This window comes from Hippocampus zosterae, chromosome 1 (genome assembly GCF_025434085.1).
Source record: "Hippocampus zosterae strain Florida chromosome 1, ASM2543408v3, whole genome shotgun sequence".
Classification (NCBI taxonomy): Eukaryota; Metazoa; Chordata; class Actinopteri; order Syngnathiformes; family Syngnathidae; genus Hippocampus; species Hippocampus zosterae.
Window position 1 is genome coordinate 29,004,667 of NC_067451.1, and position 12,724 is coordinate 29,017,390.

The 12,724-nt window shown below is 41.2% G+C and overlaps 3 protein-coding genes across 9 annotated transcripts in view; 1 reads left to right on the forward strand and 2 right to left on the reverse strand.

Moving 5' to 3' along the window:
• The window catches only part of LOC127607514 (sideroflexin-1), a 204,409-nt gene that overhangs the window by 21,703 nt on the left and 169,982 nt on the right, over positions 1-12,724 (reverse strand). The gene's annotated exons all lie outside the window — the stretch shown is intronic.
• Positions 1,912-7,268, reverse strand: LOC127607499 (serine/threonine-protein phosphatase 2A catalytic subunit beta isoform-like). 3 transcript variants are annotated; one of them, XM_052075883.1, is made up of 8 exons: positions 6,864-7,268; positions 4,982-5,020; positions 4,811-4,912; positions 4,541-4,714; positions 4,352-4,441; positions 4,012-4,173; positions 2,346-2,464; positions 1,912-2,226 (listed from the first exon to the last, which is right to left on the reverse strand). In XM_052075883.1, the coding sequence occupies exons 1-8, from the start codon at positions 7,005-7,007 to the stop codon at positions 2,154-2,156; spliced, it is 903 nt and encodes a 300-aa protein (XP_051931843.1). In that variant the 5' UTR covers positions 7,008-7,268; the 3' UTR covers positions 1,912-2,153. The 3 variants fall into 3 exon arrangements, with proteins under 3 accessions (XP_051931843.1, XP_051931851.1, XP_051931836.1); XM_052075891.1 differs by having other exon boundaries at positions 4,811-4,908; positions 6,864-6,905; XM_052075876.1 differs by having other exon boundaries at positions 4,811-5,020; positions 6,864-7,267.
• Positions 7,918-12,439, forward strand: gcna (germ cell nuclear acidic peptidase). Of its 5 annotated transcripts, none has more exons than XM_052074613.1 (13): positions 7,918-8,058; positions 8,293-8,388; positions 8,476-8,656; positions 8,743-8,815; positions 8,907-8,956; positions 9,365-9,431; positions 9,513-9,586; positions 9,666-10,088; positions 10,457-10,628; positions 10,708-10,852; positions 10,931-11,072; positions 11,642-11,846; positions 11,935-12,439. In XM_052074613.1, exons 2-13 carry the CDS (start codon positions 8,299-8,301, stop codon positions 12,179-12,181), a joined length of 1,869 nt encoding a protein of 622 aa, XP_051930573.1. In that variant the 5' UTR covers positions 7,918-8,058; positions 8,293-8,298; the 3' UTR covers positions 12,182-12,439. The 5 variants fall into 5 exon arrangements, with proteins under 5 accessions (XP_051930573.1, XP_051930599.1, XP_051930590.1 ...); XM_052074639.1 differs by having other exon boundaries at positions 10,931-11,066; XM_052074630.1 differs by having other exon boundaries at positions 10,460-10,628.

The window sequence follows — 12,724 nt, forward strand, 5'->3', positions numbered from 1 at the left end:
CACAGTACAGGAGGTTGCAGAGCTATGAGTCGGACAGGCTTCTCTGCAGCACTGGCCCGCCGCAGGGGACTGTTCTGGCTCCATTCTTGTTCATCCTCTACACCTCAGACTTCAGACACGCCACTCCAAACTGGCACCTTCAGAAGTTCTTTGATGACTGCGATTGTTAGCCTCATTACAGAGGGGGACGATCGGGAGTACAGGGGACTGACAAAAGACTTTGTGGACTGGTGCCAGCAGAATCTCCCCCAGATCAACCCTAGGAAAACTAAGGAGTTGGTTGTGGATTTCTGCAGGAAAAAGTCCTCACCAGCACCCACCCCCTCCAGCCCGCCCTGACAGCACTTGGTAGCTCCTTCAGCAAGAGACTGTTACACCCGCGCTGCAAGAAGAGATACCGACGCTCGTTCCTACCGACTGCTGTCAGGCTGCTGAATAAAAATAACAATAATAATAATACTACTACTACTAATAATAATAATTCAATTATGTGAAAGACAATTGTAAATAGCACTGCGATTTATCCATTTTGTGTTTATATTGCACTTAATTGAATGGTGGTGGTTGTTTTTTTTTTCTTCTTTCTACCTACATTCTTGCTGCTGGAGGCTATAAATTTATTTCCCCAGTGTGGGACAAATAAAGGATATCTTATCTTATATTGTCCTGAGAAGCAAGAGACTTTTCTATGTCAAGCTCAGTTTCATTTCCGGTTCTGTGGCTATTACACTGTTCAGCGTTGACAATGCTGGTCCCCTTCTATGGTGGCATTACACAGAACCACACAAAAGCCAAAGAAAAAGCAAAACACAACTATGGAGTTAATACATTGGCATGTCGTGTAAGTTATTCACAAGACAATAAATAAAGAGACCTTTGTCTTGAATTGTTTCCCTTACTGTTCATTAATATTTTGAAATACTTAATGAACTCATTCATTCATTCATTCATTCATTCATTCATTCATCTTCCGAGCCGCTTGATCCTCACTAGGGTCGCGGGGGGTGCTGGAACCTATCCCAGCTGTCTCCGGGCAGTAGGCGGGGGGACACCCTGAATCGGTTGCCAGCCAATCGCAGGGCACACAGAGACGAACAACCAACCACGCTCACACTCACACCTAGGGACAATTTAGAGTGCTCAATCAGCCTGCCATGCATGTTTTTGGAATGTGGGAGGAAACCGGAGTACCCGGAGAAAACCCACGCAGACCCGGGGAGAACATGCAAACTCCACACAGGGAGGCCGGAGCTGGAATCGAATCCGGCACCTCCGCACTGTGAAGCCGACGTGCTAACCACTGGACTACCGGGCCGCCCCATGAACTCAAATCATTTTTTTATTTTTACATAAAAAATAATTGCACAAGAGCAATGAAATCTCATTTACATATGGTTTGAACATTTTTGGCTACCTTTTGTACCAACATATATGTGCGTGCGTGTGTGTGTGTGTGTGTGTGTGTGTGTGTGTGTATATACCGGTATGTATACTGTAAATAAAACACAGAAAAATGGTTAAAGTCTAAAGTCTGTTTTGAGATTGGAGGTTTCACTATACAGTAGTTAGGACTCATCTGCCCCTGAAAAAAGGAAGAACACGTCATGGCATTCCAGAGAATAAGAACACTTTCCATGCGTCCAATTAGATTACAATACAATACTTACGCGAATACTCTATACATACAGCCTTTCTACCGTCTTTATTACAGATTTGTATTACTGTTTATTGTGCATGTTAAATTGCTCCATGTACAGCACTTTGTACGCAGCAATGGCTGTTTGAAAGTGCTCTATAAATACAGTTGACTTGACTTGACAGCCGACGAGCACCATCTGCATGGCATTTGGCAGTTCATGATATGCATCGATGTATGAAACACTTTTTTTCATTAGGGTCATCTTCATTGTCGAGTGTGCAAAGTCTGCGGCCATTGCTGTGTTATAACACAGTGCAATGAACAGAATAATTTCAGTTCTCTGATAATCACACATCACTGCCCGAAATGCTGTCATGTAAATGTCCTATTTGAGAATTGTTATGCGTAGCAACTCTTTGATGTGCAGAGGGTGATGGTAGAGCTCCTACTTCCATTTCTTCATAAATACCATTAGCACAAATGTGTTGACCAGTGGTCACCATTTGGGAGATCTTTAGAGGAAATAATCTGGAAATCGCCACGATGATTGGGGCTCTTCCTTGCGGGGGGCTGCGTCGAACTGTTGGCTGTCAAACAAAGGAATATCTTTTGTCAGTGCAATTTGGGAAGTCAGTGTAAATCACAATTATGGCATCTGATCTTAAATGTTCCAAAAAACTACGGGAATGTTGAGAAAATGACATACAAGGAGCATTTCAGTGTGTCTTCAAGTTCCATGATCGCTGCCTTGTTTCCACAACGGTAACAATAGTTTGGCGCACTGAAGATCGTCACGACATTTTTGTCATGGCACCAGTTAAAGCCCTGAATGGGGAAGTGTGAGGGTTATATTAGCCTGTATTGGACAAAACAATATATGCATATGAAAAAGAAATTGTTGGCACACCTGTTAATTAAAGAAAAACATGCAATGATCAGAAAAATTATTTGAATCTGACAAAAGTACAAATACCGGTAAATTAAAATGTGATGAAAATTAACCAGAGAAAATCGGACAATGCTTTTGAATTGTGGTTAAACAAAACCATTTAAAAAGTAAAAAATTTATAAAAGAGGCCTGGTCAAAAATAATCGCATCCTGAGAAAAGTTTGAAAATAACGTGACCGTAGGGACATTTTGAACCAAAATCAAGTCAAGTCAAACTTGACCGTGCTGTATGTGCTGTATATGCAACATACAGCACGGATGAAATTTCTTCCCTCTCAACCAGACAACAAGACAACAAGAGGAGTCGCTGCGGGTGCTCACACCGCCATTAAAAGAACAGTTAACATAAATTATACAACACAACACATAAGACACAGACCGTGTTTGCTCTAATTAGCATCGCAAGTGTCTTCGATCTCATAATCAATCAGTTATCTTCTTTATAGCGTGATACGTAGTCACTGTGCTGTGACATCGTGTAACACGGACATGGACCAGAGGAAGCAAAGGAGGCAAATGACTCTGAAGATTAGAAATAGAACGATCGACAAGTATGTTAAAAGGCGATAAGACCATCTCCAAGCAGTTTGATGTTCCTGTGACTACGGCTGCACATATTCCCAAATTTAAGATCCACGAGACTGTAGCCCAACCTCCGTAGATGTGGCCGCAGGTGGAAAAGTGGCAGATAGTAAAAATGGCAGCAAAAGAATCCAAAACAGCCTCCCACGAAATGAATGGAGACCTCCCAGGTCAAGGTTCATCAGTGTCGTCAGATCCCACCATCCGTCAATATTTTAGCCAAAGTGGACTTCATGGGAGAAGACCAAGCAGGACACCAGTTTCCAATAACAAGACGTGTTGACAAGCCACAAAAACGTCTGGGAAAATAACATTTGTACAGCGGAGACCAAACTGGAACCTTTTAGCAAGGCGTGTCGTGTCCTCTGTTTGTACAGAGACACAATAATGAAGCACAGCAAGAAATGATCTCTCCCTACAGTCAAACACGGAGTACGCTCGAGGGCTACTTTGCTACATCCGGCACAGGGTGTCGTGAATCCGTGCAGGGTACAATCAAATCTCAGGACTATCAAGTTATTCTAGATGAGAAATGTACTGCGTACCACTTTTGCTGTGCAACTTTTATGGTACATTAAGTGTAGGCATATATGTAGGATCATAGACTACCAAGGGTGCCCGGTTCTAGTTTCTAGCTATTGAAATCAGTTATGCTAATTTGAGCAGATCTCAAAATGGGAACCTTGTTGTTTTATTGAACTTGTCTGGTACATTGACTGTACATATTATGCATTATCCCAAACATTTGGGATACTTATCTCTGTGAAGTCAACATTTTTGATATTGATTGATTTTTCCCCCTGCCCTTACAATGGTTCCTATTGGATTTAATCTTCTGTACCTCCATCTCCAGCTGGTGTGCTCGCGAAACCAAAATGAGTCCGTTTGCATGGTTAAAAGTCTCTGAGATGTCCTGCCCAAAGGTGTAACCGGCACCACGAAGAGAAATGTCCCATCCATAGTGCTCGTCTGGGTCAGACCACAACAAGTCACACATTGGACCCTAAATATGGAGAAAAATAAGTGGTGTTCATGCTAGCTAAGACATTAAAGTCCAATAAGAACATATGTCCGGCAGACATTAAAATCGAACATCTGTCGCTCGATATTTAAAATATTCCATTTCTGAAGTTCAACATTGAGCATTTACTGTACATTGTCAGGAGACCTGTCATCTGTACCTCGTGAGGAACCTCTTGCAAGCGATCCAATGCTCGGATGTTTTCCAGTGTGACTATTGAAGGAGACAATCCTCCATGTAAACACAAAATCTAACCCCACCAAAAAAAAAAAAATGAAAAACAGAAAAAAAGATGAATTTACTCCCATGGCCTTGATGTAATTCACCTAAATATTGTGCAGATTCTTACCTGGTTATCTACCAGAGCAGTCAGGGGCAAATAATCAAAAAGATCAGTAAAGTACTTCCAAACAGTAACATTTCCGTATTTCATCTGGCATTCATCGTAGAAGCCATACACCTGTGTGAGCTGTCTTGTCTCATGGTTTCCTCTCAGAATGGTGATTCTTTCACGAAACCTGACCTGTGAGTTAAACGGTAACCAAATCAGGCAGGCAGGCAGGAGTCATCTTTTGCTTTTGTGCAAAAGCTGTTATAGTGCGGTATTTCATTTTTATACCTTCAGACAAACAAGGAGCGTTACTGTCTCCACGGAATAATAGCCTCTATCCACATAGTCTCCCATGAAGAGATAGTTGGTGTCAGGGGGCTTCCCGCCTATCTTAAAAAGCTCCATGAGGTCATAAAACTGACCGTGAACATCTCCACAAACCGTCACTGGACATCTCACCTCCTGAACGTTGGACTCCTTTTGCAGGATCTCTTTGGCCTTGACGTGGGTGCAAAGAAAGCATGTTAAAATTCATCCCTGCCAGTCTTCCCAGTTGAAATGGATGTTTGACTTCTATAACTGTCAATGATGGTGGATGAGATGGTGATCCTATTATGCTTCGTGGGTGTAAACAACACATGTTTGGGAATTGGACAAGGACCTTGTCGTTCCAATACTTGTGGAAAGGACTGCATGTTAAAACTGTCTGTATAAAGTGACAGTAAAAAATTATTAGAATGGTTTTGTGAAGAAATTCAACCTTCCCTGGCCCCATTTTATGCCTCTAATTTCCTTTTAATTATTTCATAATTGATTTACTTCAATGCTGGGCGTTTTGCTTTGACATGCCGCCGGCGCACCTGGTAAGTTGGTGACAGAAAGTACCGGTAAGCAAATATTTTGAACAGATAAAATCAGGTTTTAAAGTTGTGGTGCAGGTGGTGTAGCACAATTATTTTGAATTTGAGCATGGTGCCATTGGAAAACGCATCAATCAAAACATCTGAATCATTGTAGAAACTAGTTCATTGATGACATTATTATTATCATCATCATTTTATTTTCAAAGTAGATGGATGGATGGGTTATTAATAGAGCTGTCAGTTTAGCGCGTTTTTATTGGCATTAATTTAAATTAATTTTAACGGGATTAAATTTTTTCTCGCGAGATTAACGCGGCACACGTCACAAGCGGATGTTACTTGTTTGGAACTATTTTGTGTGGAAGGTTACAGTGTTCTGCGTCCATATAAATATAGCGGGTGGAGCTTCTCTGTGTTTGTCTGACAGTGGTAGCGACCTAGCGAAAATAAAACGTCTCCAGTGTTGTCATTCGAAATGAGGTCTACACAAAAACTGTAGAGAGACTTCTGCACAAGAAGGACCAACACAATCAACATAGCCTGACTGTGTTAGGGGGAGTGACCCCCCCACCCCTCTTTCAGAATGGTTTGCCCCAGCAGCACGGGAGAAGTGCGTGCGCTTTTTTGTACGGCGGGCAGTTTTGAATACAGCGGCACATAATGAACACTGGTGTCCGGTGTCTCGTTATTCTTCAACGAACATACAGAAACAGACTGCTGTGTTCACAGCAAACTTGAGAAAAACGAAGTATCTAACCATGGTTTAAATCTACTATAGGCTGAGTACTAGTTCACCTTAGATGTGCACTTTATAATGTTATATTGCTCTGTTTTGATTTTATAAAAAAAGCTGTTAAAGCAGCTGTTGTGTGACAATATATTGTTTTCACTGTTGTTGATGGACAGTAATATAGTGTGAGAGATTATGTGTGAATAACTGCTCCAAGTGAAAAATGTTCATGTAAAATTGAAAATCAAAATTGTTATTTCAGTAAATATTTGCATTTGGCACATAGAACACTGATTCATGATTCCATGTTGATGAGAGCATTAAAATTGGTGAAAAATAGGACAAAAAATGTAAAAGGAAATTCAGAAACGATAAAAAATGTGTGAGTAATCATGATTATTTTTTTAGTCCAATTGAGTTAATTATGACAGTTGCATTTTTAATTAGATAAAATACATTAATCGTTTGACAGCTCTAGTTATTAATATACCTTTAATATGTAAACATGGTTTGAGGGAAGGCTTATTTCATTAAGGCGCGGACCAGCACTGAATTCATCTCCCCATTTTCTACAGTGAGTCTCATCATAAGGGTTGGGAGTAACATATAATAAGAAACAAATTGGAAGGAACTTGTTAATTCAAATATTAACATTATTTACAGGCAGTATGGTAGTGGATTCAAAATGAAAAGAATGTAAATACGGTATTGCAGTTGTTGTATTTTTCCCCCTGACAGCAAGTCCTACCCTTTCACAAAGTTCTTGGACTTGATTTTCCCTTAGCTGCCTGCACTCAATGAGCTGTTCAATCCATAAATCCAACTCTTTGTTGGCTGACTTGTCATCCATGTCCGAGTTGCTGCCTCCTTTCAAATTAAAAAGGAAAAGCATGAGGACAACATAAGTAGGCCAAACTACGTCCTTACTGAGTGAATGAGAATTTATTTGAGTAATGTTTAGCCCGCGTCATCACTTCAAGGGATATGGTTGCTTTTGTTTGTTATTTTACATCATAGAATTGACGTCATTGTAACGTGCTCTTTATTTCAGGTTTCATTTTTGTTGCCTCGCCTGCCCTCTATTGGAAAATGTGGAACAGTCACGACATGATGCCAAAATGAGAAATCGAATACCTGCCACAATACTGAATAATCCGTGTTTTAATAATCCTGCATTAATCTATTTTATATTTATATTACGATTTTGTAAATCTCTTTGTGTTATTTTATTTGTATTGGAGAGTACGCATCGGTTCCCATGTTATCTGAAAATGTAATCTTGAAAACAAAGAAAAAGTGACTCATTATTGAGGAGAAGGGGGGAGGAGTTAGAGACACAACAGCAGCACACAGGAGACTGGGAGACGAGAGAGCTCGAAGCGCTACAAAGAAAACACAAAACGGTGGAAAGTGGAAAGGCGAGAAAATGGATAGGAAACGCTTATTTCAACTTAATTGCTAGTTCAAAGGCAGCGTGTAGACTGAGCAAGGTTAAAATATCCAATATAAAATTTTAATTCATTGTTGTACTCCATGTTGAGTATGTTCAGAAGAATATAAATCAAGCCATATAAATAATAAATATTTGATATATTGTATATTTGTTACATTAGTAATTCATTTTACACATAATTTTACATTATTTTTGGTAGTAAATTAATTTAAGCAACAAAAAAAAACTGAGGAGCCATTTGGGAGCCGAAAAGAGCGTGCTCTTTTTAGTGAGACGAGCCAAAAGAGCCGGAATTCCCATCACTAAGACGAAGCCTAATGTCTTCTGTGATTGGATATTCACTACAAAATAAAGCATGCTCTCATTGGTCCGTGAAGTATGACGGATAGTCCACGAGATTCAAATATACAGTCACCGAGCGACGATCCTCGAGTCCTCCCTTTTTAAAGCCACCGAAGAAAAACAACTTTTTCTCGAAGTTTACGTTTGGGTAAGGCTCAAAACGATCGCAGAAATAATACCGAATTCAATAACGCTACGTTGCTAAAAATGAGAAAAACCTTAAAACACAAATATCTTTAATCCTAACGCGAGAAGCAACCGAATTAGCCTGTTCTTGTTGAGACGTTTTATTTTCCTTTCTAGCCGAAATGCCCCGTAGCTTTTGAAAATCAAATGGAGCTGGGATATTAAATGACTTGCTGTTTTGTCCTGTTTTATACAGGAAATTATGAACGATAGTACTCGCAAGTTATTTGAACGCGTTTCCAAAAAGATGGGCTGGACTGGGGACGATGGATTAGACGTGGCAGAAAAGAAGGTTTGCGGTTTGTATTCAAATTTGATTGCGTTCTTTGGTAATTTTCTTGATCCCCCCCCCCCCGCCCCCCACCCCTTAATTTTGTAGCTGATTAATGCGATTGGGAAGAAACGCCATGGTGGGACAAGTGGGGATCATTTTGCGGACCGATCCGTGTCGCCTCTAAGTTGTCTCTCAGAGGACGAAGACAAAGAGAACCGACACTTCAAGACCAACGCATACAAAAACACAGTTTTGATTGACTCCGGTGATGATGAATTTGATCAGTGTGAGTGAGATGGAACCTCGCACCTGAGTTTGAGCTGTTTTAACGTAACACCGGTTTCATGAATAAATACTCTTTTCACTTCTCAGTTCTTGTGAACTGGAGCACTCCAAGAACGAAACCCAAGCCGCGGCAAGCATGCAGCGCACTGAAGATAGACCGGTACGATACAATATTTTTATTTTGCTTTTGCTTAGCAGTTGCATGTGACGTCACCAAAGCAATTTCTAATATGTTCTGTTTACAATCCAAGTGTTCTTGCAGTGAGCTCGGATGATGATGATAGTGGTGGTTTTGAAAAATGTGAGTTGCCTTTTTCTAGTACATTCGTTTGTGCAGTGATTCTCAAACTTTTTACACAAGGTTCCTCCTTAAACATACTTAGAACTCCATGTGCCAGTCGTGGAATCTCACTGATTTTATTGCATTTAATCCTAAAAATAAGTATTGAATACTATTGTTAAACACCATCACAATGTGAAATTTGAACATTGGCACAGAACCAAAGTATCCAGCCATTTTTTGCACTGCTTATTGGAACCCATCCAGAAAAAAACAAAACAAAAACCTACTGCTTAAGTAAAAATGCTGTTCAAATGTGTGGCATTTGTACTAAAATAAGTTTTAAAACCGTTCTTAAAGATTAAATGAGAACTATAATTGTAATGGCAAACATGCTGACATAATGCTCATTTTTCTGTGTGTATTAAGTCTTGCAACGTGTGAACACTCCCTCCACGAAGCCCAGGAAAGTATCGGAGAGTGAAAGTGAGGACAGGTGACTATTTCAGTTGACATCCAAATTTGCATGACTCTTTTCCTATTGCGGAAAGTGTGTTTAATTTATTTTTTTTCTAAGAAGCATTAGCAATTTTATTGTGGATGATGACTTATCAGATGATGACTTCATTCAAACAAAATCATCCTCTAAAGGTATTCAAAATGTAATCAGCATTGACTTAAATTGTAAATCAACACAATTGTGATTGTTACCTCTTCATTTTTTATCCAGGGCGTAAGAAGACCAATACTCCAGCCACTCAAAATACATTCAAGAGACCACTGCCACTATCTCAGTTTGCCTCCCCTGTGTTCATCAGTGATAATGAGGATGAGGGGGATAATATTGTTATCAAGAGCACTTGGACGACTCGCTGCACAAAGCCAAATTCTCTGGCAAAATCGAATGAAAACAACCCATTGCTTTTTGGCCAAAAGGACAGCCCACCATCACCGTTTTTGCCTCCTGTCTTCCCCCTCACTGCTCCTCGACCATCCCACTGCACTGCAACCTCTCTGCGTTCTCCCAAGCGTACGCTTTCGGCTCCTTCCAAGCTGGATGACTCCAGTGGTTCAGAAGAGGAGTTCACATCCTTACTGGAGAGGCTTAGAAAGAAGAACATATTCACTGACTCTACTTCCAAGACCACAACAGGTGCAACAGAAATAGTATTGATTCCTCCGCCTTTTTTTGTTTTAATTTTATTTTTCGGGGGCTTGACACAAAGCGGACACGTGACATTTTCATACAGGTTCTAATGGGCACAATATTGAAAACCCGACTGAGTATGTTACAAAGCAGTCCTACAACACCCTTGCCTACCATTACAATAATATTGGGGGAAAACAAAACATCATGAATGACCTTTGTGAAGGCCGCTACATGTTTGTATTTCTTCTCATGAGATTATATACACACACACACATACCATTGCTATTCGTTGGTGTTCGGAAACAGACTACATGATGATAGATGCAGAGAGACTTGACGTTCTAGTTTTAATTCTGTTTATTTTTTGAAAGTAGGAGTCAGTACGGACCCTCCTGTGTTAGTTCCACCCATAAAGGGTTCGGCTAAACCCAGGTCCACCTCATCATTAGGAAGAAAAAATGTGGATTCAAAGACTCCTGGGAAAAGCACCATCCTGAAGCCAACAGTGAGCCAGACGGATCCCAGGCACGGTTTCATCAGCAGGTACACATCACATCTTTATTTTTTGCGTTAAGATTCGACCACAGCAGTTGCTTTCTTAACATTTTTGTCTTTCCACTAGACTGGCCTTATGCAAAACCCCAGGTTGCTTCTTGGAGTCCCTATCAAATCCTGCCTCCAGCTACTGCTGCAATTTTCAGCAAAAGAAGGAAGAACTTACGAGCAAACTGTATCGTATGTACAACAGCAGTGTGTTCGACAGGAAGGTGCGGAGTTGTCATCTCTTTATTATGAACGTGCTTAACTTATTGACTGATTCATGTTTTCTTGGCTGACATTTGTAGCTCCCCATTGATATGTCTCTGATTTGGAACAAAAAGATGCGCAAAACAGCAGGCTACTGTGTCACTGGACAGGAGCGAGGTGGAGGGAACCGTTACGCTCGCATCGAACTGTCTGAGAAAGTCTGCGATTCTGCAGGTGCCGGTAATTCTTTGTGAATTCGCTTCAAAGGTTTTGCCAGAAAACTCGCAGCCATAATGTGTAGATCAGTGTCAAGTTAAGTCAAGTGCAACTTTATTGTCAAATGAGCAATGTATCCAGCAGAGCACAGAGGGCCATATTCGCCCTGTCTCCCAGAAGCTCTTTTTATGTGTCTGGACGTGCACCATTTTCATCATGTATTCTCCCGTCCAGGTTAAGACAGACCCATCACAAATTCCAAAGAGGCATACAATTAATTGACCGCTCAGGCAATGTGGACAGCCTGGAATGTGTACTTTTTCCTCAGACTTGCGAACCCATGGAAAAGATAAAGCTTATTTCAAATTTGAGAAACATGGTGGAAGTGTAGTGAAATAAATACAAAAAATAAGTCCGCTAGTGCAGACTGACTAAAATGCTCTAATTGCCACCTCACAGTGCCCCTTAAATCAACTCAGGAAAATAGAGATCCTTGACGAAACATGAGCAATTTACCTTGCGTGACGGGCTCTGAAATTCTTCACTTGGTCCCGCGCCAAAATATTTCCAATAAAAAGATCCTACCCGCCTAGATCGCCTCCGAGACACACTGATCCATGAGATGTGCCACGCTGCGACCTGGCTGATCAACGGCGTGCGGGACGGACACGGAAGTTTATGGAAGATGTACGCTCGCAGGTCAACCTTGGTGCACCCCGAGCTGCCGATGGTTACTCGCTGCCACAGCTACGAGATCAAGTTTAAATTCCAGTACCAGTGCGCCAAGTGTCAGAATACGTATGTGACGTACTTGGCGTTTTCAGATGAAACGGGCATTTTTAGGTGACCTCTGCTTCACCGTTAATACTTGTGCTGTTGTCTGCAGGATCGGGCGCCATTCCAAGTCCCTGGACACCCAGAAGTTCGTGTGTGCACTCTGTACGGGCAAACTCGTCCTGCTCACACCATCCAAGCCTCGTCCCCCCACGCCTTTCGCCCAGTTTGTGAAGGAACACTACAGGCGCGTACGCCAGGAGCTGACGGAGCAAAGCCATCGGGAAGTCATGCAGAAACTCAGCATGGACTTTGCCTCGAAAAATAAACTGAGTGACATTAACACTTCAAACCTCTGAGGTAAGTGGACCACCGTCACGGAACGACAATAACGCCTGCTGAATGTCGGCGATGACCCAGTAATAAGTGAGCAGCTGTGACTGATGCGTTTTACAGTTGAAATATTCATGTTTAAATGTTTTTGTATGTTGGTATCGGTGAGGTTGAGATGTTTCAAACACATATGACCGCTGAATAACTAGTTGTGTCTGTAATTTCATTAAATTGTCAAGTTTTAACCACAAATAAAGTGTTAATTATTTTGTTTCAAAATCAAATGGAAAAAAGTGCATTTCATGGGAACTGAAAAGGGGAACAGGAGGTAACAGGTCATAGTCACGACATCATTCCAGTTTCTATAGTGTTTGTTTTCAGTGTTGCAGGTGAGCGGGAGCCTATCCATGCTCGCGTTGACACCTTTGGAACATCGAGACTTAATTAACCCAGCATGCATGTTTTTGGAACACGGCTGAAAGTATAATCTACGCAAGCATGGGGTGAATGTGCAAATGATCTGGGAAGGCTGGAGCCAAGATTCGAACCTCTGATGTGCTCACCACTCG

Bases quoted from the DNA above. Each gene is read 5' to 3' on its own strand.
- gcna (XM_052074613.1), top strand. From the start codon at position 8,299: ATGAACGATAGTACTCGCAAGTTATTTGAACGCGTTTCCAAAAAGATG. The intron at 8,657-8,742 runs GTGAGTGAGATG...TTCACTTCTCAG, and splicing joins TGATGATGAATTTGATCAGT to TTCTTGTGAACTGGAGCACT. The intron at 8,957-9,364 runs GTGAGTTGCCTT...GTGTGTATTAAG, and splicing joins TAGTGGTGGTTTTGAAAAAT to TCTTGCAACGTGTGAACACT.
- LOC127607499 (XM_052075876.1), bottom strand. From the start codon at position 7,007: ATGCTTTTCCTTTTTAATTTGAAAGGAGGCAGCAACTCGGACATGGAT. The intron at 4,715-4,810 runs GTATAAAAATGA...TTTAACTCACAG, and splicing joins CGCTCCTTGTTTGTCTGAAG to GTCAGGTTTCGTGAAAGAAT. The intron at 2,465-4,011 runs GTACAGAAGATT...TTCCCCATTCAG, and splicing joins CACACCAGCTGGAGATGGAG to GGCTTTAACTGGTGCCATGA.